Source organism: Clavelina lepadiformis, chromosome 3, assembly GCF_947623445.1.
Source record: "Clavelina lepadiformis chromosome 3, kaClaLepa1.1, whole genome shotgun sequence".
NCBI lineage: Eukaryota > Metazoa > Chordata > Ascidiacea > Aplousobranchia > Clavelinidae > Clavelina > Clavelina lepadiformis.
The window spans coordinates 4,679,474-4,705,906 of record NC_135242.1 but is presented as its reverse complement, the minus strand read 5'-3'; the positions used below and the strand labels follow the sequence as shown (position 1 = coordinate 4,705,906).

Below are 26,433 nucleotides of genomic sequence, written 5' to 3'. Positions count from 1 at the left end.
ACTAGTTGTACTGTAGTTATAAGTTAAATAATTTTAAAAATCATATTTAACCAACGCATGATTTTCCGCAAACAAACGTCTTTGAGTTGACTTTTTACATATTATACTGTATAGCAACATTTTCCATGTCAAGAGCTTGCCAAATCAAAAACTGAAAATGTCCAAATCATTTTTGAATAACAAACTTTGCATATTAACTACGCAAAAGGTTGCAATAGCTGTTACTTTTGTTTAAATTATTATCAATCGCAGGGTACTAATTAAACATATTAATGCAGTTATTCTTTGTCGTCTTAATACATTTATAGCCCACAAGTTTAATCACACGATATATTTATTTCAAAATGTGGAATAAGAACAAAAAAGCAACCAAGAAGCGAAGAAAAATACAAAGATTAAAAAAATTGGGAACTCCTCCGATATAATTAAAAAAAAATCAATCATTTAATCAACAACAGATCGAGAACCAGGCTATTGTATTTGTATGACGACACAACACAAGCGTCTGGTACTATAGTATATTATGCTTTGTATGGCTGGACGTTGATTTAGGTTCGAAAGAAATGATGATTGAAGCATAAATCGACAACAGAAACACTGTGGAAAGGTTAAAAAGCTCACAAGTGACACAACGGTTGTAATAAATAGAACAGAATAACCGATATTTTTTTGCCAAAAGAAAAAGCGTACGCTGTGCATAAAAATTCTTACATTAACAGGCACGGGAAATTAACACTTCACAGAGGAAACAGTTTTAAGTCATTCTTCAGAAGAATACTTAACACAAGACTAAAAATTTACCAATCCAAAACTGTGATTTGGAATTACAAATACTTAGCCACTACAGTCTAAACAAAATCATGTAAAATCTTTTTGAAAGCACGAGTATACTGAGTGTTGGAAGCACTATAATAAGCCAGATTGAATAAGCACAAAAGAAACACAGAAAACTAAGGTTGCGATAAATTCAGGGTAGAAGTAAAACGGTGGAACAACATGATATTGATTGACATTTTAGTCAAATCGGCATAGATTTGAACACATGCGTAAGTCCGGCAAATCATGTTTTATTCTTACGATGATTACGTTCGTTTTTGATTGTTCAGAATAGCATCCACACAAACATAATCAGACATAAATTATGATAATGTTACGAAACAAAAATGATATTGTCATCACCAAAAAGAACAAGACGTATCAGCTGAAACTATTTGCGCACAAGCGGACAAAATAGTGCAAGACTGGAAATGGTTGGGTGTGATTTACACCATCTAACGGAGAATAAATTACGATTTTACCACCGCGTGGTGCTTCGGGATGTCATCGCTTCTCATAACTTTGTTCTGGGATTTGGTGCGGGCGCTGTTCATTGTGCTCGCTACTTCATGGTAGCACTGTGTATTGTTAAGGAGACAAATTACTAAACTAAATAGGATAAAATGAACGGAATATTAGTGCTCCCAAATCTGCTGGTAGTTAGGAAGAAATAAATGCCACTACTAAAAAGCCTGTTGATATTGAAAATTGATGTGTGTAAATCATTATTTTCACATTAACTTTATTAGGCTGTGATACCATCTATAAAAATATCCCTAAATGCTATATCAACACGCACCCACCTTTAGACAGAAGGGCAAAGCGTTAAACTCGTATATATTCTCACTACCTTCAGGTGGTCGTCTGCATTTCTGGAAAAATTAATCTTTGTTATTTTTGTCATTGAAACAAAACATGATTTGAATGATTGCATTTTAAGCCACTTAATCCAATTCACTTAGCTCTTTCGAAAACATCCAGCATCGGGAAACATTACTCAGCCCCTTAGCTTGTACACTAACCTATTTATTTAGCCCAAAAGTGTCTGCAAAAAGCTGACTATTATAGAGCGAGCTAATAATGGAGATGAATCATTCCGGAAAATTTCGTTCGCCATAGCGTAGGCAAAAAATAAAAAGCCTTAACTTTGCCCTGCTCCAACTAACGCTTTCAACGAATTTCCAACCGATAAGATGTTGAGCTCAAACTTTTAATAAGACTTCATATTAATCGTGGTTTGACAAACAAATAGCAAACCTTTGTAACAGCAATCTTAAAAACTCCGTCACTTAAGTGTAGTCCCAGTTAATCGATACCGTACCTGACATACAAAGCAATCAGGGTGCCAGTAGTTGGACATAGCTTCGATGTAGGAACCAGTGATGATGGTGTCGCATCCGTGACAGGTTCTCGCGTGAAGAGTGAAGAAGTCGTCTGTGAGGTAAAAATAATAACCACTGGCTAAGGTCACTGGATGGATCAAAGGCGACATTTAATAAATCAGTTATGGACTTTCGCCGGCATTTGATAAGGTTCATCAAAATGGTGCTGGCATTTATCTTGCGCTTTAAACCAAATGAACACGGTCACTAAAAGCAATAATTTTGTCCATCTGCTAATCTACCAAAACCGACACTTTGTTTGGGTTCAAATTTGAGAAGTTGAGAAAACAAAAGCACAGCCGAAGATCTCGTTTGTGGGATTGTCGCAAACCAAGCTTACCTAGGCAATAAGGCATTCCGTCCTTTACGATATACGAGTCCATTAACGGATTATTGCAATGGCAACATCTGTATGAAGATGCAAAGATCGTATTAAGAGATACTTATAGGTTGTAAATGGTAAAGCATTGTAACGGTTGTTACACAAACTTCGATTCCGATTAGAATTAATCAGCAGGGGAAATCACATGAACTACGCCTGGTTTAAAGCAATCGAAGTAACATAGAAGATACATATACAGTAGGATAGACTGTATATCAGATATATGCGAAATCATTCTAATTTGCGGATATTGCCACAAAGGTGTATTCCTAAGAAGATCAAAAAAAACTGAAGATGGAGTAAGAAGAAATGCATCAAGTAATCTATACACGTGACTAACCTGAAGTGCTTCAAGTGCCAGTGTCGACCAAGCGCCTAAAAAACATAACAAGATCAAGGTCTTTTTCAACGTTAAATCAAATTGAGATTAAAGGACTAATTAATCTTGTCTCCAATTAACGGTTCATCTTTTCTCATAAACAACTGGATTGCGTAATATGTAGTCATAAATAACAAGCGATTACTGGTAACCTCTAGGCTTTTATATCAAGCCCGCCTGAGTTACTAAAGTGACAATTTTGCTCCATTAAAATTGACTATAAACGTAAACGTTTTCAATTACTTGAATACCTATTTTCGTCATCTCGCAATAATACCTGACCACTTATCGTGAAAAATCGAAGATAATTTCGAAGAAGCTAGATTGGAGATAATTTTAGAGTTTTGATAAAGCGGGCGCTCGATTTACGCAAACGACAGTGATTTCTCACAGAAAATAACGTCATACGTTTATGATCTATAGGTATAAACGTCTGCCTTGTAAAGATAATGTATTGTTATTCTATTCCTCAGAAACTAATCTAACCAACAATGGACTGAAATGGCATCCTATCATTTGTGAAATTCAATCATCAATCACACGCAACGTTTCTGTATTTCCGTTTTTGGTAAAAAATTGACAGGTTTACGTGTTTCAGGGAAACGTTCCCTGCCCATAAAATATGCTCCCGAATCCGGTACAAACGAAAACGCTAGTCATAAATTTGAAATTACGTGTACGGCTCATTGCCTGCTTGCATTTATAAGTGACATAATGACAGTGATATTGTGTATTGTATTGTGAAATTGCGCCATTAAGTTCGCCATTTTTCAAAAAACCACATCAGGTATTGTCTCATTATGACCCATAATGCCAACCCACTTAAGCCAACCATTATTAACAGCTGTATAAAAACATACTTTACCTTAATGTAGCCTTGGTCTGGGCGAATTCTATCTCCGCAGTTGCTACAGCAGGTTCCAAACCATTTCGACCTCTCGGACAAGGCGGCTGGTAGAAGCTGAATAAAGCATCAACACTAGGTCATTAAAACTGCCCATATATGGCAACGCTAATAACAACGTGTAGAATAGCACGAGAAAGATTTTATACGGTTTTTGGAGAACCCCTTCGCAAAATTTATAGCGTAGTAAAAGATTGCAAAACTGCGAACGATTTGAATTTACCCTCCGTTAATGCGTGATGTAATAAGTTTGCGAAACGTTTTTCTGTAATGTGGCAACGAGCAATGTTTCGGACAGTTTTTTCGCCAAGTTCTAGACCAGGCCTGCCCAACTCGAAAGGTTTTTGCGACCATCGTGTGAAACGGTTGGCGCTTAGTTCAATCAAGTTTCCAAGCTCGAACTGTCAAAAAAGCCAGGAAATAAATAACACAGCAAATATACGATAAGGCAAGGTTTTTAACCAGAAATTTTAAGGCACTAGAATAGCTAAATGTCACCCATACTTTTAAAACTTTGGGCACCATCGCCATACTCCCCGCTGAGAAAACGCCATCGCTAAGCCCACTAGATTAAAACGGCGCCTCGCTTTCGCGCGTATAATTAAGAGTGATGGATATGCCGTGTTAAAATGACGACATAAGAAAGCTCGCACAAAATCGATTCCGCATGGTGTTACTTTCTCCCACGCATTACCTTTCAACTTTGTTTATACGTTATACATTTATATGTCATTATTTCATGAAATGTCAAACTGGATCAAAAAAGCTCTCCGTTTGCGCCAATCCGACTAGACAGCCCAGTTTGGTCGTTTATCGGGAAATTATCATAAAATCAATCGTCATATTAAAGATGGGAGGTGTTTAAGTTTACTCACTTCGACAAGCCGGACTCGTTTTTCGCTGCCATCCACTTTCTGTCTGCCCGTATCGTTGTGAATACACGGCGTCAATTGAGATCTTTGTATCTCTGTCCAGGCTGTGGTATTTACTAAAATCTGTCCACCTAAGCAAATACGAGGCAAAAGGTGAAGAGCACGCTGGTTAAATACACGACTTCTCCAAATCAATAGAAGCCTCTGACGACGATACCATCGTCGCTTTCGCCCGACAAGGGATAAAATGCGGAAAACGGTTAAAATCATCAACCATTGAAAAATGTTTAAAATTTTCCATGTCGGGTTTTGGGGAAAATGGAAAAAAAGGTTTTCATAAATTCGAGCTAAAATGGAATAAAAAATTTACCGGCAAGCAATACACGGGAACAAACTTGCTACAACTCTGGCAGCATCAGCCACGGGTTAACATTTAGAATTTAGACGTACCTTTTGCAATCCGGGCAATACCAACGGCGAGGTCAAGCTCGGTTCCACTGTACTTGGTGTTACCGCTCGAGTATTCGTACTCCGAGTGAACTTTTCCTCTGTACATAGATGGAAATTAAAGTGATATTGATGATTTGTTCGGGCGGATGAACATTGATTAAAACCTCTTGCTTCATAGACATTTAAACAGAACGTCCAGGCAAGAGTAAATATTTACATAGATTAGCGAAGGGTTAGGACCGGATAACGCCACACATAGAAAAACTCGAAAGATTTGCTTACGAAAAATTCTATACTCCATTACTAGGGCCTAATTTGACCACAAATTCTAAACTGTGCGTTTCGGAAGTTCGAACAAGAAAACTAAGTCAGACAACGTCTGTGGATTGCGTCCAATTACCTCGTAACGCCGACTTGGACTCTTGGACCGTTAAATACAACTGTCCTTCCGGCATGGACATTTTTCTCTTCTACTTTGACACAAGACTGGCAGGCTAGGACGTCGTTTGGCCACACTGTCTGTGCTAGGGCGGACTGCATGGTCAGACAACTGAAACGTGAAAGAAAGTGACAATTTTATGAGAAGCAAGTCAACAAAAAAATGTGCAATGAAATCCCTTTAATCTCTGGTGAAATAATGAGAACAAAAATTCTTTGCACTTCTAAAGAACTTATTTTTAGAAACATAAGTTTTAACGGCTTTTACGTGGTATAAAACTACGACTTGAGTTAAAAATATATTTGTTTAACTCCACAGACCAGTTTAGAGCATCCCAGGGCTTCTGAAAGACGATGAGGAATTGATCTTCGTAGGATGACACTTCAAAGCCATGAAAATCTTTTACGCATCGATCAACTATTTCACGGTATTCCAGTAAAACACTTAAAAAATGGAGAAATAAAAGTGCAAATTAATCAATACCACAGAATTAATATCGATACGTGTGATATGATTGTGATATCACAAGATAAGATTTACACACCTGGACACTACAGTTTGTGAGCATTTATGCCACAATTCATCCAGACCACACATGCGTAGAGATACGATGGTCACAACACCACTGGGGCCTCGACCTTTTGTTATTAATGGTGATAAAACAATCTGAACAACAAAAAATCAGCCGTACATAAACTGACGCTGCATAATGCAATCTTCAGGTATGAAGAAAAGAATAGATTACAAATATGAGGCATATACAGCTTACATGCTGAAAATGAACAATTGAACATATGCAGTGAAGGTTTATGCAAACTAGTCAAGAGATGACGAGCCTTAATGAAGAAAGAATTCAAACAAACAATTCATAAGCACACGATTGTTTACCTTGGTTTCTGATGGAAGGATACTTAATGGGGCACTGCTGTTCATTATCTTTTCCTTGGCCGCATCTTTCACATCTCCATTTGAATAACTATTTCTACAAAAAAGTGAAAAAAAAATTTTGTCCTTACTGTATATGAATAAATTACAAGTAATATTGACTGACAAAGTGAAAGCTGTATTTCTAACAATAGTAACCTTGTTTAGAATAATATTATAAGCAATATGGTGTTATTAAGTTCAATGCCACTGAGTTCTCATATATTGAAACTATGTGCACCTGCAAGACTTACCCATTTTCACCAGTCATTATGTGGCTGGGCTCTGTATTCAACAGAAAATTACAAACGACTTGTCAGAACAGATCTCGAAGTTATGTCTCACCTAACTACTGCAAATAATAATGTCGTCCTTGAAAACTTGGTCGATTGAAAGAAACAACACCCTAGTCAATAAGCTGGTCACACTATCTGACATGAATTAAGACAAGAAATTAAGTAACAAAAAATAGGTGACCAACAATGGAATGATTTCAATTAGGCCTGTTTCGGTCGACTGCTAATAAGAGCACCAGCCGTACCAGATTTCCGTGACTCGCTGTGGCTTCAAACCTCAATTGCAAACAATAAGAAACCTGAGGATAGTAGCTGCTATAAAGACATCAGGACAATAGATTTGCTTCACTCTTATATGACTCCTAGGTAAGAATATACTGTCACATGATAATTATGAAATTACATGACATCCTGTTTACAACAGAAAACACCTGCTTTTTCGAGCTATTGTCAAGTTTTATTTCATGACTCCACTTAAAATTTAATTAGTGAGAAAAACTTGGACAGACGCAACAAAGGTATATAGCCTAAGACCAGTTATATCTAAAAATTATCCTCACCACATAATCATGATTAGAATAACTGCTTACAATATTAAATAAACCGCATAACAAGTCAAAACGCTCAACAAAAATTAACATGTAAAAACATTCCTGATGTTACAAGTTCAGTTTCTTCAGATTGTTTCTTTAATCACCGTCTTTAGTCTGAGTAAAAATTTTTCTGATCGTGTGGCGTGATAAACTTCTACTATTATTACTATTTAAACCGCTCCAAAGTGGCATACAAATGATGTAAACAAAAAACTTTGTGACATGATCAAACTGTTATACATTGTGAAAACTTAGGACAAATATTCAAGAACCAAAAATACATTCATTATGAAGATGGTTATACATTACTACACTGCCGCAAGTCTGTCTGAAAGGATAACCTTTTACGTACCATATAAAGAAACATACATGAAATCTGTAAATGACTATTGTGCCACCATTGATCTTCTTTGAACTTGAGAAAACGTTTCCAACATGGCTTACTATGCAGGACTTTATTTGAAACAATATCTTTTTTGTTTTTGGACACTATTATGATCCAACAATTAAATGCATGAATACACTCAATGGTGAACTGAATTCTTCTATCTATGTATATTGCAAGATTTAAGCTTGAAAGCCTGATAACTGCTGATGTGAAGTTTTAACAAAACATGATAAACTTACAGCAATAAACAACTACAAAAACCTGTAATCATGCTTTGCAAAGTGAAATGGCAGCTGTCAAAGCATAATAGCAATTAACTACTAACACTAAATGTTAGGCAACTTTATAATATATGCTGTCGAACTTGATTTTCATCAAACTTATATCACAGGCTAGTAAGTCTAACACTAGTGCGAAAAAAAACCATATACACACCAGAGAAAAAACTGCTTACTTTTCAGATTAATTCTTTGTCAGTTAAAGTATTGCTTAATGCTGTTCAAAAGTCAGTTAACAAATTCCAACATATCAAGCAAAACAAATGCCTGCTGAAAATAAGTCCTTTTGTTAATGGGAATCCTCAAGAGTTACAAAGTTATTGAGTTTAATTGAATTAAAATAGCAAGCTTCAGAATGAGCCCGGTTACACTACTCCACATTGTCAGTCACCCATGAAACTTTATCAATGAGTGAAACAAAACAAAAGGGAAAACTAGCTTCGTGCGCGTCGTTATTTATTACCAAACAAAACCTAAATAGAAAAACAAGTATGTGTCGTGTCTGACGTTTCGTTTTTGGCACTGATACAACATAATAACACAACCTTAGCCTATAACAGTGCTTACACAACATATCGAACGTACGTTTAAAATTTACATTAGCCAATGAAGAAACTATCGCTGGTAGTATGACATAACCAGATAACGTTCTACTCTACATATCAAACGACCAAAACACTTTATAAATGGAAATTGCAAATGCCGTGCAGCAAACTAACAAGAATTAGAAACACGCGTTAGTAACTTTGATATTTTTCTTGACAACGTTCAGATGTTTTAAACCATAGCACATAAAAGTAGGCTTAGCCAACCCATTCTGCCACTTCCTCAAAAACTGCAACTTAATTAATGTTACGGCCTAACCTACAACTGCATGTACAATCACAATTGTGATTAAGCTAGCCTACCATATTTTTCGCCCCCATATTCAATCGCAAAAAAAAAAAACGAATACGAATACCGATCGGCCCACTTTTGAAACAGTACGGGTAGCATACCCCTGATATATCACATTATAGTCAAGTTTGGTATGAAAACCAATGATCTTCTGTGTTTCTCAAACTGCGTAGTTTGGTTTTGTTGCCTTGCGAACATCATTCATGCATGACTGAAATTTGCAAATTTAGTGCATTTTGACGGGTTACTGATCAAAAGTTTAAAAATGACCGCATCCAAAGTTGTTAAACCTTTATTTACCACTAAATTATCTTTAGTTTAGCTGACCTCATTAACCATCATCTACTGTATATGACTTTCCAAGCTAATAAATTTTTAGTTTGTAGGAAATTCTTTTTTTTAACATTAATGAAGGAATAACGTTCAATGCTAGAAATTGTTTATTTAAAGGTAAAATTTCATGAATCCAAGATATTTTTCATTTAGCGTCGGCAAACATTCTCGTTCTTACTTCCGCTTAAGCGCATTACGCACCTGCCGTGACTTATTGAATGTACGCTTCGAGGAAACACTGTAACGAATATTTGTAATACTATGGCCAATTTGAAGCAGCGTGCAATCAGCAGTAATTCTTCTTCTAATTGTTTAAAGTAGGCGGCTAGTGGAACTGATACAATAGTAGTACAGTGGCATATAACTTAACGACTAAAAAGCTTTAATATTAAGAAACGTTTAAAAGTTTTTCCATTCTATTGACATTAACAGAAAGTGATTAGACGTTTATTTTGCATTTAGATAGCCCACTAGGTTTGCTGTAGTGGTTGTGATATAATGCTTTCTTTTGTATTCATTTTTCTGTCTAGTTTAGCGATAAATAAGTTGATAAGGTTGAATAACTTATAATCGAGTACGATATGTGGTCTACGAGACTCCTTAACTGTCGTTTTCATTTATTCGATGTCTTATGGTATGGCTTACATTCTTTTAACCTTGTGCTAACGTTTGTTCGTGTTTGTGCAAGTACAGGACATTGCATTCCAGCTGATATATTAGGCCCGACTTGCGTTGAAAATCTTCATCGATTTTGTATGGAAATTGCTATGCCATGATGGCCGGTGTTTGATGTTCTGTTAATAAACATGTAGGCTATACGTACACATCGTAAGTCTGAAACTTTCACACGCATGGTAGCTTGCAAAAAGTTACCAACAAGGCAACACATTTTTACGAACGGAACAGATAGCAGCAGCCGAAGAATCAGAATCATAGCGTATGGCTCATGGGTAAACTATATTTACCACAGTACCCGGGGCCGGGGACAACGCAATTCGATTGGAATAAATGTGGGTAAAACCGGTGTGGAGATTATCGGGGTTAATTTTTCAATGTCTTTAGTCGAGTTGAGTGCGTGACCAAACATACGCGCATTCATCCTGAATGATTCAGGCGCGGAAAACGATACTATTCCCAAGACTTCTACTTTCGATTTAAGTGAATATGCTGCGTTCAAATTTCTAAGCAAGAAAATTTTTGTTATAAGTCAATTTGACTTATAAATTATAGCTCTTTGGCCTGAGTCAGGGCAAGTTATTCCTCGAGTCAAATTAATTTAATGTAAGTTAAACTTCATAAAATCTGTTGGCGTCACACTGTGTGTTGTGTCAAGTTGGTTGCCAATTGCCGTTCATGAAAACCCTGTCCAATTTAATCTTGTTTATTAATAATTTTCTCAGACAATTGTAATTTGTCATAAAACAGTTGGTTTTTGTTTCCTAAAGTACAAGTCAAGCCAAATTTCTAGAAAATGAGTTTTGAGTCGACTCGAAGGGTTATTACAACACCAACTTGAATTCTTGAAATTAAATATCTTTATACTCTAATACTGAGTACAACTTGTGGAGCAATGACATATGGACAAACAGCCAATAATACTCTTTCACACAACGACATACATGCGACTCAATCTATTTGTTAACACTTCCGTTAGCTGGTGCAAGAGAGTGAAGTTCACCTTATTAAAATTTTAAAATATAGTACCATTTACAGCAGGGGCGGGCAACTTTTTTGGTCGGCGGGCCTGATATGAGAAAATAAACTACTTGGCGGGCCGGATTCCTGAATCGATACATTAATCGTGTATTTATCCACCTATGCAAGGAATAAATCGTATTTAATGTAAACTTTAAGTTTTAAGCATAGAGACCAAAAACAGTATTTAATGAATTTATTAACAAATAATGTACTTCAATAGCTGCTGAATTCAAAACTGAACTGCTAAACTGAACTGCTGAACTGAACTGCTGAACTGTCTGCGGGCCGCTCAAAATCCCGTCGCGGGCCGGGTCCGGCCCGCGGGCCGTATGTTGCCCACCCCTGATTTACAGGATAGCCTAGTTTGATTGGATTGCGGAAAAATTCTTGAAATTTGGCCTTAAAATAAACTGGTTGATTGGAAGACGTTTCATTTGATTTTGTGCGTAAACATGGTAGTACTAACTTAGTTCTATAGCCTTCCCTCAGTTATCAAAACTCATACCATTCAATATTGTTGCAATCAAAACTACAATAAAGTAGGATCACCATTTAGTTAAGTACAATGCAGAATAATAAAACTATTATGACATAATAAAAGCGATCAAAACCGTAATGATCTATTAAGGTTTGAGTTTCAAGCACACGCCATTCGCATCAGTTATAAGGAGACACGTTCTTTTAATATCGACTATTTAAGAGTTTAAGTTATGTATCGTTTGACTTGTGTAAATACGGTAACTTTTGTGGTAGTCTAGATTTCAGCAGTAAACCATGTTTTTCACGTATACTTGTTTTCAGAGAGCTGTAAAGTTGAGTTATTGGCTTTTCATTTTGTGGACATTCGAGGTATATCTAAAAAGCGACAGACCTAGCTGGTTTTAAGTGTAGAAGTAGTTGCTTTTTTGAGCTTAGAAACGCGAGTGTTTGCTGCACACAGACAGTTTGCAGCTCGTTTGTGAAAATTTTGCTGCACTGCTGTGAAGTGTGAATGGCTGGCTTGTATGCATTTGGTACAACGATATAAAAGTATGCAATTCAAATAGAGAAAATGACAACGTTGCAAGTTGATTTTTTATTTCTTTATCTGGCAGTGGCCGTGTTGGCAACGTTAGAACTTAATAAGTGGAAATTAAACTTGTAGTTAAAATTTGGTCTTTGTCAAATAAACTTTTTTCGGAATATGAGAAAAGTTGGGGACTATGACTGACCAGGCATCTGCCGCATGATTTGTTATAAGCTAGCCTAGCTATTGATACAGGCTCCACTAAACTATAACTGACTGACCAAAACAACTATTTTTGAATTTGTATGAATGGAAATCTTCACCTTAGCCAGGCATGAAAGTCCGAATGTTTTGAAAAAAAGTGGTCATGATTCAGTAGACTATACGGTATAGACCAGTGATTCCCAACCGCGGTTCCAAGCTAGCCTTTTTGCGGCTCTCGTTGACCCCTGAAAATCCCACAAAAAATATAAAAAATCTATTTATAATAATTAGGGCGATTATTTTTTGACTTGTCAAAAAAAGTCAAAAATTTGTGTGATTTGTGTTATTTTTGTTTTTAGTGTTGCTATTCGTTGGTATATGATTTCATGCTTTGAAAATTTCGTTATAATTACTTAAGTGTTTTTGATGCGGCTCCATACGTACTCTGAAGTTTAAAATTCGGCCCCGACACCAAAAAAGGTTGGGAACCACTGGTATAGACTATTAAACTATACAGTGATTACATTACTGTGACTAATTACTTATTAATGTTATCACGAATCACGAGTTGGTAGTCACACGATCCGTCACAAAAACAAATGGTTCGAATGAGACATTCTACGTTAGAAAAAGTTTAATCTATTGTAAACGTCTGTTGCACTTTTTGGTCAAAACTAGAAACGTTTTGTCCAGTGTTCCCTCTAAGGTGCGCAACTGAGCAAATGCGCAGTACCACCAGACTATTTGCGCAGTAAAATCTCATTCTTGCGCACTTGCAATTTCCAAATTTAAAAGTAAAATGACTTTCAACATTATTTTTGGACAGAACGCTTATCGCATTTATACCGGGTGCTGAACCACATGAGCATACACTACCCTTTTGTTACATCGCAATCCTTTGTCTTTGCTTCACAAACACTCCACACTCGTGGATGCAACTAACTTTATTCCTTAGCTTGCAAAAGATAGTTTATTTTCCAGTTTCTACTCTGAAGACTAGTTTTAGTATTTACAGTAATTACATTTTCTTAAATACAGCAGTAGAGTGTGTGACACTAAATTACAATGATGATACCGGAAATCATACGCTAAAACAGCAAAACGCTAAACTGTCCAAAATCTGTGACTATTCTGCGTCAACCAACATGATAATCTGCAAACTTTGTCATGGAGTGGCACCTAATAGTGATTTTGGAAAAGGCAAATCGCAAATCAAAAGGCAAAACCACGAAAACAAGAAGCTATTTGAAGTAAATGTGTAATTTGTTCGCTTTTTATTAAACTTCTTCTAGACGAGTGGTTCCCAAACTCGGTTCACAAAGTTCGTAATTCATTTTAACTCAGCATTAAAATGCTCATGCTCACTAAATCAAACATTTGCTCAGCGTAAAATTTTCTTAGAGGGAACACTGGTTTTGTCTCAAAAATAGAAACGTTTGAAAATGTCAGTTGCATTACCATATAAACTTGAATCGGCCTGTGACTTATGGCCATAACAAGTGGAATCTATAGGCGGGTTGCAGTCAAAACAGATAGAACGTTAACGTTCACTTAATTATCATTTTAGGGTAGCTTCAAAAAGTACGAATACGGTCTTACATTTTCATTTTTCGCAGACGTACGACCGCAAATAGGTTCTTGTTTATTATTTGCGAGTCTTTATCGGACGGAAAAACGCAGGGCCGTCATGCCAGGCGGCCAAAATTTGTGAACGGGAAAGTCGTTGCGGTTGAAAGTACCGTAGAAGTAAAACTTATAACATAATATTTGTTCAACAACCCCTATTGCCTATGCGTCTTTCCGTCGGACAAATTACTTGCAGTTGTACATAGTCAAAACATATAACGCTGTTCACACGAAACAGACTACGATTTACACACGACTGACTGAACTTTTCCAAGATTAGCTTTTGATTACGAAGAGCCATTCAACAAGATGTTGCAAATCAAAACATGAAACTGTGTAAACTGGAGTCGCATGTAACCCGAACCTACATCATTGGTCGCGCGTTTGCAAAAATGAAGATGGTACCATATGAAGTTGACCCTTAAGATGAAAGTTACGTTTTTAGGAGACGAATTCCACATTGTAAAACTCAAACCGCTTCGAACAGAGCGCTTGTTTACTATTGCAAAGTGCACACGAGTTTAAAAGTACGCTCTTCAAGTTTAGTAGCTCTTTCAATGATGACATTGCCTTTTCAGTACTTTGCAGTTTGTAGGGTACATAAGGGTCTGGTTAGTGGTTACATAACTATCTGAGCAAACATAGACATACGGTTAACACTTATAACTGAAAAAGAATTGGGTTGAATAAATTAGCCTTCAGTAAATATGGTTGCATATAGAATAGATATATAGGCCCATAGTGGAGTGTGTTATCAGTCAATTGTATGATAAACTTAAATAGTGCTATTAAAATAAAGGCCATACATATCGGCACTAGCCAGTCGAGTTAGTCTAACCTACTTATGCTGGTAAGACAAACATCACAATTCGAACTCAGTGTGACATGTATACGTTGCATATTCTGTATCGTGGCGTATACCACACAGTGTTGTCAATTTTGCATAGTATGTAAGCGTTTTATAGAAACTGGCAGTTATCCTCATGTAGCTGAAATTGGGAAATATTGTCCTAGCAGTAGTGCGTTTTTTCCAAAAAAATATGAATGTAGCTTAAATTCAAAGTACTATAATAATGCTTCGCGTAAAATGGTTTTGCAGTTCGTTAAAAACGGTGCAATCTAAATAAACATGATTGGTATGATAACAACAGGGCTATGAATATAATGGCAACTTGAAGCAAGCAATAAAAGGATTAGGTTTCATCGAAGCAGAAAATTCATGGCGTTTGACAGATGTCTAACTTACTAAATTATGGGTTGCAATTACAGTTGTCTAACTATAATCTGAAAACAAGCAAACTTTTTTGGTTAAGGCCAGGTTTAAATGCATGGTAACAGAAAATAGCCACAAAAGTAGTTTTGTACAACCGTAACGGCTGCTCTGTTTGGACAACGCTTTGCGTGTACAATTCAGTTATGGTTTTGATACAGCAGAAAAAGGAGGAGTTATGACTAGCGGCTAGCGCAGTTGGATATTGAACACTTCGTCCGTCATTGTCCTTTGTCCATTTCTTCAAAGGACTGAGTTCTCAGCGCTTCTTCCTAACAACACAAGAGTTGTGATCAGTTTGAATACGGTTGGCTGCTGGGAAAAATACAGTTGTTTGTTAGTTTAATACTGTTTATAACTATTTGTTGTTTTTTTTGACCGCTTAGGGTTAGGCCTTAAGCAGTTATATTGAAGACATTATTCAAACTTTCACTTTTAATTCTCAATTTGACTCAATATTCTATAAGCCAGTGTTTAATATTCTAACTTTGCTAGCACTTGTTTTCTACTGACTTGAACCCATAGTTAGAGTGAAATGTGTGACGCCACAATGGGTACAGGTTTTAGCCTACGCGTATGTTTAGTAGCCTGTATAGCAGGGGTCGGGAACCTTTTGGCTAAAGTGAGCCATAAAAGCTACATATTTTTAATTGTATTTCCGTGAGAGCCATATGATATTTTTCTAAACTTAAGGCAATTAACATGTACATTTTAAAGCAAAACCAACAATTGTAGACAACAGTAAAAGTGTGAATTTACTCTTTATTCTTCAGTAACTCGCTTTTTACAGTTAATGCGTCTTCTGGTGTTGCATGGTATTACTGATGGCTTTGTAGTCTGGTTGATACTTGGTGAGGTTAAGCTTCATACTGTAAGCGTTAAGACTTCCATCAGTTAAACGAAATCGTAGGTTGGTCTTGATGTTTTTTAAGTGCGAGAACGACTGCTCACATGCGTACGTGGAGCCAAACATGGTCATTACAGCAGTACACACTCTCTGCAGTGTGTGATACGTGACAGGCAGCTCATTCCAGACTTTGACAATCAACTGGTCTACGGGTTGAAGTTTTTTCATTTCTGTCCACTTGTGGTTGCTAGCAAGCTCTGCTTGCTGTCGTGCAAGTTTTTCCAAATCATCATTCAGTGACTTGAACTTGTTCACCCAAATCTCGGAAGCTTTCAGATCAGCAACTTCTAACTCAAAATCTCTGACGGAAACACCAGGGATGTAACTCAAGTCGACTTCGTCCACAGCACACTCATGCGGATGAGTGATGAACTTAAAAAGAGAAGTGCGCTCCCGAAATTCTTCAGAGCGTTCTTTGAATGACTGCAGAAGATTAGTTGTGAAGCCTACCAGCTGCTGGATATTAAATTGTTGAGTAGGGTTGCTTACTATGAATGCATCTTTAAATGCTTTCAATGTTTCAAAATGTAACAGACGACCTGTTTCAATATCCGTAATAAATAACTCATCTACTGCAATAGCAAAACTCTGTTCAATAAAATAATCTCTCAAAAAACAACTCGATTTACTGAAATACTTTGCTAAAGAAGTTCAAGGTTTCAAGTTACCGAAATATGGCTGACAATCTGGCATTAGCGCAATTGTTACGAATCCATCTATTGTTTTGCATAATTGTTACGAAAGGATTGTTACGTTATGGAAAGTTACAAAAAAAGTTGCAGCAATATTGATAATTAAGATGCTAATTAAGAAGTGCCAGCTTAGATTATATCGGAGAGCCAGATGCCATCATCAAAAGAGCCATATATGGCTCGCGAGCCATAGGTTCCCGACCTCTGCTGTATAGTATGACAAATTTTTTGTTCGCTTGTGCACTACTCGTGTGAAGTATTACACAAGAAACTCATCTGTCATAATGACCGCATATGTTGGCGGTAATTGTTTGAATATGAGCGAGGACGATTGATGGTTGATAACTTGTTTTACTTCTGCTTCGATGTTTGAGTTCTCATTTCTCAGACGGCGTGACTATGCTGTTAGTTGCTTAAATTCTGTCTATACAAATTACTAAATTATAAAGTTCCCATTTTATTTATTATAACACAAAGGCTTTTGCCTTCGGGCAAATCTTGCTGAATGTTACATCGCGCTCAGTAACACGTGAAACGGTAAAAAGGGAAGATCGTAAACATTACAACAGTACACCGGCCGAATGTTCGTCACTTGGAGAGCATTCGTCTTTAATACGGTGGTTCTGGGGTTCGACACTGGGTCGGATCATACAAAAAATATAATTTTATTTTAGTTGCTGTCCAGCCAGAAAGTCGGTACTTAGAATTGGAGTAAGGTGCATACTGCGTTTTGAACACGGTGCTGCATTTGCAAGATTGATTGATTTTTTACTTTCCGATAATCCGGATACCCCGCTAAACCGACATTTTTTGACGAAACGAAGTGGTCCGGATTAACGAGGTCTCACTGTTATATATATGTGGCAAACTAGTTCAATGGAGGAAATTTATCTGACGTCATTAAGGAAAACTCAAGTCTGGTAAACAACTGAATTACAAGATCCCAAATTAAATTCCAAACATCTCGAAAACAACTCGTGACTCGTGACGTAATCGTCACAATAGTACACCTCATATGTGCGTGACGTCGATAAGTTAAAATGCTAAGCATTTAGCAGAAGAGTTAACCTGATGGTTGTAGTAAATAATCTATGTAAGTATCTCATATCAACAAGTCAAGCAGATTTTTTATTATGCGTAAGTATATATGACGCTATAATGGTAGATTATATCAGTCTTTGTTCGTAAACAGAGATAAACAGAAGCATGAAATCTGCTACATACAATAAAACGACATAACGTTTTGGATATAAGTTTATACAGTACTTATTTTTCTGTTTATTAATTCGTTGGCGTTATTGAACTTTGAAAAAACTATACTGTGTATTATAATATAACAGAAAAGATGATTTCTTTGTTCAGATTTTGTTTAGGTTTAAGCAAGCAAATTCGAAGACTTGCCGTGTTTTAATCGGATAGTAGACAAAAATTTTTGATTTATAACATTTATTAACACTTGACAACAGCCATGAAATACGAAGATCTTATGAGTCATGTCGGAAAGTTTGGGATTTTTCAAAAACTCATTGCTGCAGCCATGTGCTTGAATTATTTTGCAATTGGTCTGGTTTTAATGTATAATGTTTTCATCCTTTATACACCGCCGCATCAATGCAAGCTGGGTCTGACAGAAAACTTAACAACATCAAATGCGACCGAAATGTAATTACGTAAATATGAACGTCAATTTTGTGCGTATAGATTGTTGCACCACTTTAGTTAACGTTAGAATATGCCTCCGCAGGCCGTAATATTGTATTATATCGCATTAAATGCTTAGCCAAATAAAACAAAGTGTTTAGACCCCGAAATGAAATCTATGAGAGCAATGGAACTGCAACTGAGAATCCTCTACGCTCAGGAGAATGTTACAGTTACGGTGTAAGCGGTGGTAAGTTTAGCCGCAATATTTCTGTGCTAAGATTTGTTTGTAGTATTGTGTTGTAATTTGAAATGCAATAATTTGTCGCTTACCCTATTTTCATCAGCGTACAATTATACTCAGCAAGCTTGCACATCGGGATGGACATATGACACGGTGGAAGGCGTTACATCGATTACAACGGAAGTAAGCGTGTTATGCGATAGTCTGTTGTTTACAGCGTTTCAAATTTGAAACAAATATTTACCGTTTTCAGTTTCTCCATTTAATGCTATCATGCTTAATGCATCACAAACACTACCTACCCTAACAATGTGCATATATTATTCAAACCAACTTCACGTACTATGGCGCTGTGATAGGCTGCAAGCCTATACCAGTTCAATACCAATTGCATTTTATATAATAAACATAATATAATTAATTCTTAGTTTGGCTTGAATTGTTTAGTTCGACCTGGTATGTACTCAAGCATGGATAAAACCATTCATACAGTCCATTCAACTTGGAGGGGTGATGGCTGGTTCTATACTTGGTGGAATCCTTTCAGACAAGTATTTATGTTGTAGGCTTATGGAATGTTTAACTCTGCACTCAATCGCATAATTTGCATTCGCAATATGGCTGGAAATTTAACCGTTTTTTAACGTTTAGCTACTAGCGGCTATTACTGCCACAGTCGCAAAATGCTAAAGTTATAGGCAGTAGGCTATAGATTGCAAATTGTTTATTCACAAAAATCAGGAAGAAAATTGTATTAGTATAGTATGTCGTGCCATACTCCAATGTTTATGGTGGATATAAATTGCAAAAGCATTGGTAAGCATTGAAAATTTTAAATGATAATAACCAGTACAACGCATTTCCTTATCCTATATCGAGCGAAGGATACACAAAAAAATTTGCTCAGAACTCTTTCAAGCATGAAAGTTGTTTGCGGCTAATTGGCTTGCAAACGTTGTTTGTTGCTAACAGCTGTGGACGCTAAACGGCTATTATAGCCGGATTACTTTTCCCAGCCCTAATTCACGACTAAAGTGGAAATGCATTTTTTGTTCAACGACTTGTATCTAATGTACTGCTTATGTTGATGCGTTTTTAGATACGGGAGAAGGCGAACACTTTTGTTTCATGGCGCCTTGCTTATTGCCAGTATATTTCTCTTGGGAAACATGCCTTCCATAGAAGCAATCGAAGTTTTTAGTTTTATTTTAGGCTTTGCCTCATCAACAACGACAGCAACTTCGGTTGTTATTTGTAAGTTTGTATTAGAATAAGTGTCCAGACGCTTTAGAGGTAGGTTTTACATTGTCAGACGCCAGAATTAAAAGATTAAAAGTCAGGCTTTCACTCATTTTTTATTGCAGTGCATGAAAACATACCACCTAAATCGATCGCATTTTTCGGGTTTCTTCAGATGTCGTTTTCATCTTTAGGATACGCTTTCATGTCACTCTTCGATTTTCTCGTTCCAAACTGGAGACATCTTATGACTGGAACTGGGATAATCACTTCCGTGGTTCTATTGCCTTCACTGTGAGTGTTTTTTTTTTCGGAAAACTATAAAGTATAACTGATTTCTTTTAAGAAAACAAAAAATAGTTTTATGTTTGGTAAGCATAAAATGTTTCGGTATATGTGGCCCAAGGTTTGTTCCAGAGACTGTGAGGTGGTCTTTGGAAAATGAAAACGAAAAGGAAACACTAAAGTTGCTGGAGACGATTGCAAAAGTTAATTGCGTCAACACTGAGGAAAAATCTGTAAAGTTAACACTGAGACAAGCAGACGATAGGAAGGTAAAGCAGCCGGATTATCAAATGCTGAAGTTATTGCTCAAGATACATTCTAGATTTATTTTAATAACTTACGTATTGTAGATCACGCCGGATTGTGAAAGTGCACAACCGTTACAAATAAAAACAAAGATTAAGGAGGGAACTTTGGATCTTTTTAAATTGCCATTTTTAAGAAGACGTTTTATAATCCTGGGGATTTCATGGTAACTATACACGAGAAATATGAAATGCATTATATGAACCTTTCTTCGCAACATATCGCTGCAGTCTTGCAATAAACTTCAGTTACCCTGCATGCTAATGACATGATTACATTACAACCTTTATCTCAGGTTTTCAGTAGGCTTGGTTTACTTTGCGTTTGGTTTCAACACCGATAACCTTGGAGTATCCCGACATCTAGGAGCTTGTTTAGCTGCACTTATGGACATCCCGTCAAACATTATTGGCTTCTTACTGGTGCGAACGATTGGCAAAAGAAAAGCATTTATAACTTTGTCATCCATGGCTGGAGTATTTTTTCTTTTAACTCCAGGTCTTCGAAAAGGTATAAACAGTAACTTCATTATATGATTGACACTGACAGGAACGGCGGCTCGCTGACGCATAAAGTCGATATTAGCAATACCACGGATAATTTACCTATGTCGGTGTATTACAGTGAACGTGTGGGTTGGGATGGTAAGTGCAATGCTGGGGAAATTATTTGCGTCAGGAATAATTTCCCTCATGATCGTTACGACTCCTGACTTTTTTCCAACAAGCTTACGAAATCAAGCGTTTGGGGCCTGTTTTTCCATCGGAAGACTTGGGGGCATGTTAAGTCCCTTTGTTATATACCTTGGTAAATAAGTCTAAACGTATGTGTAAATAAAAAGTATAAAAAATGTTGTAATTGTTTTGTTTCCGAAAGCCAAAAGTTAACAATTATTTTTTTCTTCGCAGGAGAAAACGTGTTCGAGATCTTTCCATTTATTCTTATGTCGGTTATGGTCTGTGCGGCAGCTGTTTGCGTTTTTTTTCTGCCAGAAACAACGGGAAGACCTTTGCCCAACACCATGCATGAAGCAGAATTGTTGGAAAAGTATAATCGCAAGGGTTGACTTTTGTTTAGAAATCAATCTTGCATCTATTTAACCTGTACTCTTCGAAGTTATTCAAGTTTTCGGTAAAGACAACTGTTTATGTACTTTAGATATCGCGTTAGAGTGTCCTGTTGCAAAAAAGATAAAAGAAATCTTTATGATGACGATGGTGGTGAACTGAGAGTTATGCAGATTGAGGAAACGTTGAGCTGAACAAGTTATTTGGTATCAGGTCTTCTGAGAACATATTTTCAATGTTTTCGTTTTAAAGAATATCTTCCAGTCTTCAACATTGTGGATTCTAAATCACTGCTGTTAGTATGTATAAGTCTGCTTTTTATATAGGCAGCAAGCTGTTTTTTGCCCTGATTACAAATTTCAACTCTAATACAGCAGAACTTGTGTAAGCTGTCAACATTACTTTCAAAATGTAATCTTACCGCTTTCGTCTTGTTGAAGTCGCATCTTTAAACATTTCGATTTGCTAAGTCAATCGCTTATTCACCAGTTTTCGTAAACAATAAACTGTAATTCAAAACTGCAAGCTCATATTTCAATTTCTTGAACAACCTCTTTTTTGAACATTTTCTGGAGTGAGTAACAAACGTACAAAGTTGGTCAAGCGACCATTAATTACCCAATTTACTCAAGTAAAAGTATTTTTACTCCCGAAAACTCTACAGTACTCCACTGTAGTGCTATCGTTTAAAACTAATATAGGCTATTCAAGTAAGAAATAAAAAGCCAAAGACGTTTACACTACGTGGTGTGGCTTAAGAATCCTCAAGGTAAAAGATCAGCAATTTCAGCAGCATGCATTAATCTAGGCTTCTAAAGTCAGCAAGTACTCCTTGAAAACAATCGCTTCAAGTTCCACAGTAGTTCTTTACTTTCATAGAATAGGGTCGTCCAAAGTAACGCACTATAAGTAGTTTGGTGTCTACTATTTTATGCAGGCACAATTGCAGACAATGCCATTGGACTTACGTAAGGCGTCAACAATACTGGTTCTGGTCATTAGCAGCAGTAGCAATTGAAGAAAGAATACAAACATTAATACAAACAAATTAAGACAACAGCCATATGAAAATACACAAAAACAAGCCAGCAAGAAACAAGTGTTGAAGAATATAATATATCATACACCATGTTACACCGATATACATCGCAGAGTGTCGTGCAAATACTTCCTCAGTCGACAGTAGGAGTTTTGTAACGATTGATTGTGAATCCCATGAGATAAAATTGAAATTGAAAAAAAAAATTGAATTGGGCAATAAAACGAAACAGTAAAATGCTGTTCAAAAGTAATAAAAAAGTTTTGGCTCTTTAAATTTAATTTTCTTTGTTCATGTTAGTAAGAAAGTTTGCGATTTGTCAAGTTTAACATCTTGATTTTGAAATTCACACCCAATGTTGAACAGTTTGCTTCCTATTCGTAAAACTTAGTTTTTGCTGCGACTCTGGTTAAATGCTGTGATTCTTATGATACGTCTCCGTCTGATGGCAAACGATGTTTATTAGTAGGGCCAGGACCATTAAAAGTCATTAAAGACATTTTTTGATGGTATTTGTCAAAACGATAACAGCGAAAAAAGTAAATTGTTAGGGAGTCTATTTAAGAAGTTATAAAGTCATAAAAACTCATATTTTCTGTGTTAAATCATGAAATAAGATTTTTCGTTATTACTTTTAAATTCAAAGATTGAACCCTATGGTACGTTTGTAGACACAGTTCAAACAGCTTCTATAGACATCAAAATTTGATAATTTATTAATGAGGAAGGCAGTGAGAGTTCTCATGCCGAATTTTACGAAGCATTGCAAAAGCGACATTTTCATTGTTTTCTGTAGCCTAAAAAGTAATAACGCTTGTCGTTTGATGTCAATTTTCATTATGACATCGTCTGGACATATTCTTTCAACACACAATCTGGTCTCTGAATATTACAAACACTTGCAATACACCAGCCGCTGCTGAGATCTTGACAGCGAGGGGTACCGAAATTAGAGTGTTGACTCTTACTACTTAGTAGCCAGTAATGACTAGTGACCGACCAGTGTAAGCTATTTCTTCAGTTTAAAGCTAGGCTACTAACGTCTTTTTCTAAATTACAGTAAAAACTTACATACAGGTTGTTACAATTAGTGAGATTTGCGTAAGCTTGATGCTCTAAAACTATTTATGTTAACTTAAAACAGGCTTCACAATTGTAAAACAAGAAGTCATACAAAAGTACGGCTAAAGTTTAACGAAGTTGTGCATAAAAAATAAGGCACTTTTTTGCTCATAAATTCAATTTAGTTTGTCGACACTAAGTAAGTATAATTACCGCAACTTATGCAAAACCAACCAAGCGTTTAATTACAACAGATCACACATTGTTAACTTATGGGTCATGAACCAAAGTAAGGTGGCCATGCCATTTTTGCTTGATCGCCAAATCTACTCGTTCCGACCTATATTAGAGTCGACAGACATTTTTTAATTTGAATGACTATTTTACTGAAGATTACGCAGCCCGTTAGTTAAGCGGTTATAAGCTAGATTCCAATCTTTTTGGCCAAAGGGCCATATGCGATTTACGAATGATTGCGCTTGAGCACTTGAGTGTTTACTGCTAATTTCTAACTAAAACCCTCACATCAAAATTCTAATCTTAGAAATACGTATTATCCTCTTTTAGAATTATAAGAACAATAAACATACCAAGATAGAGTAAAGTCAACAAAGTTTTTACTACACGTCGACATTTCAATGTGAAATTTGGCACTGTTTTTCTCTAACAAGTTTGGCAATATTCGGTGAGATGGACGATGTAGCAATGCGAAGCGAGTTTTCCATATGGCAAGTCAGAAATTAGTAAACAAACAATAAACGCCAATTTCTCGGAATGTAAGTTCGCCATAAATTACGTAGGCGATTCATTTGATAATATAAGTCATTTCGAAAAATACCGCGCGGGCCACTCGGAACCTTCCCGTGGGCCACGGGGTGGACATCCCTGAGCTAGAAGAATGGTCATGCAAAAAATTGATGTTAACTATTTAGAGTTTAATTGAAGTTAGATTTAGATTAGAAGGTAGCATGCATTTAGGACTACACTATAGAATAGATACAGACGTGTAAAATAAGGCAGCGTCTATTCAACCGGCTGCCGGTTACGGAATTTGGAAAAGCTATTTCGGTAAACGGCTAGCCGGTTCACCAATTGATGTTTTCTTACTTCGGTAAACGGCCGGCGGCCGGTGAAGTAGACACTTATTTTACCGGCCACCGTTTACTGAAGTAGGAAAATATCAATTACGAATACGGTAAACGACAATTACGCTAGTCAATGAATTGAAAGATATACTAATTTTGAACTTAAAACGACGTGCTAATTTTTCTGAAGTGTGAATTAACCTAAAACCAATCCCGTCTGACCCAAACTCTCACTTCTCATGATTAAATTACTAAGCCAGGCTGCGAATTGTAACAAACGCTATTTTTCAACTTAAAATCACGTTGTTTTTTCTAGAGTCTAAATTAACCTAAAACTAATTCCCTCCAACCCAAACTCTCGCATCTCATGGCTAAATTAGATCAAAAATAAAATCAAAAAAGAGGTCAAACAATAGCAAGATCCGATTTCACGTAAAGGGAGTTGGAAAATTGACCAATGACTGCTCCTAAACCGCACACTGCATGATGAGTGACTGATGAGTTTGAAAAATTGACGTATAAATACGTAACATTTGTCATAATCCGGATAAACGGGTGTTTTTATTGGTAGTGAATATTTCACCGCATGTATACATAGGTTACGCAGCTCGCTGTTAAAGATAGACAGTTATGTTAAGAGAAAGTTTTAAATTTAGCTATTTAAGGTTTTATTGAAGTTAGGTTTAGATTAAAAAGTGGATTTAGGTGAGGTTTAGGTTACTATGTTATAACATTTAAGTAAGGATAACAAAAAACTTTAAAAATACCTGTGAACGCCTGATATTTTCCGGTGAAATAATGGATTTTTTTGATTTATCATTATTTATTTATTTATTTATTATATTAGTTATTTATATTTACTTTTTTTGATTATCCCTTTTTTATTGATTTGGCATATCCCTTTCTAAGTCGCCGTGTCAGAGTTGAACAGCGAGAGATCCGAATTAAAGGGATAAAATGTATCAGAAAAAACATTCCTATAACAGGGTCATGTGGGATAGCGGGGATTACGGTTTTTTAAAGGTTCGGATAGACGTCCCTTGCACGTCTCTGTATCATTGCATCGCGTAACATGGTTTCAATTGTCACAGTGCTAGAGGACTATGTTTGCTATATGTTTAAGTTATCGCGATTACACTTAATAGACCTGCCCTGAATGTGATGTACGTACAGCAGAAAGCTAAGTAGCAGCCGATGCTATCATGAAGGAAGGGCGTGAACTATTGCCAGAAAATCAATTTTACTGTTACTTGGACCATTTTGTTGTGGCCAGTTGAATTTATGTATCATATTATTTAACAATGTGCTTTCCTCTTCGTGGACGTTGGACAGCTTCATACTGCGACCTTAGCGCACTGGTGCAGAATAATTGAGTGTAGCCGCGGGATAGAAGCAACGTAAAGCAGATAATAATTTGCGATCTTTACTTGTAAAAGTTTTGCTAATGCTAAAAATTTCGAGATGACTACAATATTTCACTGTAATTGGTTACGCAACCCGTTGTTAAAGGGAGGCAGTTAGGTTTGGAAAATGGGTGTACAAAACGTCAATCTAAGCCAATTAGGATTCAACTGCATAATGTTAGATGTAGATTGCTGTGAAAAGACGGTTTGAGTTAACTAAGAATTAATGCCTGATGTGTAGAGGTAATGATCAATTTCAAAGCACTTCACGTCGTTTTCTAGTGGCAATTATGACGCTACAGCCAAACTTGTAATCTTTTTGTTGC

At 36.4% G+C, this 26,433-nt stretch overlaps 3 protein-coding genes across 8 annotated transcripts; 1 reads left to right on the top strand and 2 right to left on the bottom strand.

The window, feature by feature from the left end:
• Positions 1-316: 316 nt before the first annotated feature.
• On the bottom strand, positions 317-8,567 carry LOC143450274 (uncharacterized). Of its 3 annotated transcripts, none has more exons than XM_076950752.1 (13): positions 6,803-8,567; positions 6,513-6,600; positions 6,169-6,290; positions 5,945-6,067; positions 5,586-5,735; positions 5,186-5,283; positions 4,739-4,866; positions 3,825-3,920; positions 2,921-2,955; positions 2,539-2,606; positions 2,138-2,250; positions 1,620-1,688; positions 317-1,394 (listed from the first exon to the last, which is right to left on the bottom strand). In XM_076950752.1, the coding sequence occupies exons 1-13, from the start codon at positions 6,817-6,819 to the stop codon at positions 1,287-1,289; spliced, it is 1,215 nt and encodes a 404-aa protein (XP_076806867.1). In that variant the 5' UTR covers positions 6,820-8,567; the 3' UTR covers positions 317-1,286. The 3 variants fall into 3 exon arrangements, with proteins under 3 accessions (XP_076806867.1, XP_076806866.1, XP_076806868.1); XM_076950751.1 differs by having other exon boundaries at positions 6,513-6,606; positions 6,803-8,562; XM_076950753.1 differs by having other exon boundaries at positions 6,513-6,606; positions 6,894-8,561.
• A 7,360-nt stretch (positions 8,568-15,927) lies between these two features.
• LOC143448742 (uncharacterized) lies at positions 15,928-16,737 on the bottom strand. The gene is made up of 2 exons (XM_076948598.1): positions 16,713-16,737; positions 15,928-16,583 (listed from the first exon to the last, which is right to left on the bottom strand). The coding sequence occupies exons 1-2, from the start codon at positions 16,735-16,737 to the stop codon at positions 15,928-15,930; spliced, it is 681 nt and encodes a 226-aa protein (XP_076804713.1).
• Positions 16,738-18,091: 1,354 nt separating this feature from the next.
• On the top strand, positions 18,092-22,043 carry LOC143450326 (organic cation transporter protein-like). Of its 4 annotated transcripts, none has more exons than XM_076950827.1 (12): positions 18,092-18,398; positions 18,539-18,627; positions 18,725-18,804; positions 19,069-19,172; positions 19,721-19,875; positions 19,986-20,154; positions 20,267-20,414; positions 20,496-20,617; positions 20,747-20,961; positions 21,076-21,258; positions 21,360-21,512; positions 21,610-22,043. In XM_076950827.1, exons 1-12 carry the CDS (start codon positions 18,205-18,207, stop codon positions 21,678-21,680), a joined length of 1,683 nt encoding a protein of 560 aa, XP_076806942.1. In that variant the 5' UTR covers positions 18,092-18,204; the 3' UTR covers positions 21,681-22,043. The 4 variants fall into 4 exon arrangements, with proteins under 4 accessions (XP_076806942.1, XP_076806941.1, XP_076806944.1 ...); XM_076950826.1 differs by having other exon boundaries at positions 18,095-18,398; positions 21,360-21,498; XM_076950829.1 differs by having other exon boundaries at positions 18,354-18,398; positions 18,742-18,804; positions 19,050-19,172; positions 21,360-21,498.
• The last annotated feature ends 4,390 nt before the right edge of the window (positions 22,044-26,433 follow it).

What these genes read in the sequence shown, in the direction of transcription:
- LOC143448742 (XM_076948598.1), bottom strand. Translation starts at nt 16,737, where the DNA reads ATGCCAGATTGTCAGCCATATTTCG. An exon ending in AGATTGTCAGCCATATTTCG is followed by an intron (nt 16,584 to 16,712) that starts GTAACTTGAAAC and finishes ATATTGAAACAG; the next exon opens with GTCGTCTGTTACATTTTGAA.
- LOC143450326 (XM_076950826.1), top strand. Translation starts at nt 18,205, where the DNA reads ATGAAATACGAAGATCTTATGAGTCATGTCGGAAAGTTTGGGATTTTT. An exon ending in GGTGGAATCCTTTCAGACAA is followed by an intron (nt 19,173 to 19,720) that starts GTATTTATGTTG and finishes ATGCGTTTTTAG; the next exon opens with ATACGGGAGAAGGCGAACAC. An exon ending in GTGGTTCTATTGCCTTCACT is followed by an intron (nt 20,155 to 20,266) that starts GTGAGTGTTTTT and finishes ATGTGGCCCAAG; the next exon opens with GTTTGTTCCAGAGACTGTGA.
- LOC143450274 (XM_076950751.1), bottom strand. An exon ending in AACGAGTCCGGCTTGTCGAA is followed by an intron (nt 3,921 to 4,738) that starts GTGAGTAAACTT and finishes TGCTTTATTCAG; the next exon opens with CTTCTACCAGCCGCCTTGTC. An exon ending in TGGCACTTGAAGCACTTCAG is followed by an intron (nt 2,607 to 2,920) that starts GTTAGTCACGTG and finishes ATCTTCATACAG; the next exon opens with ATGTTGCCATTGCAATAATC.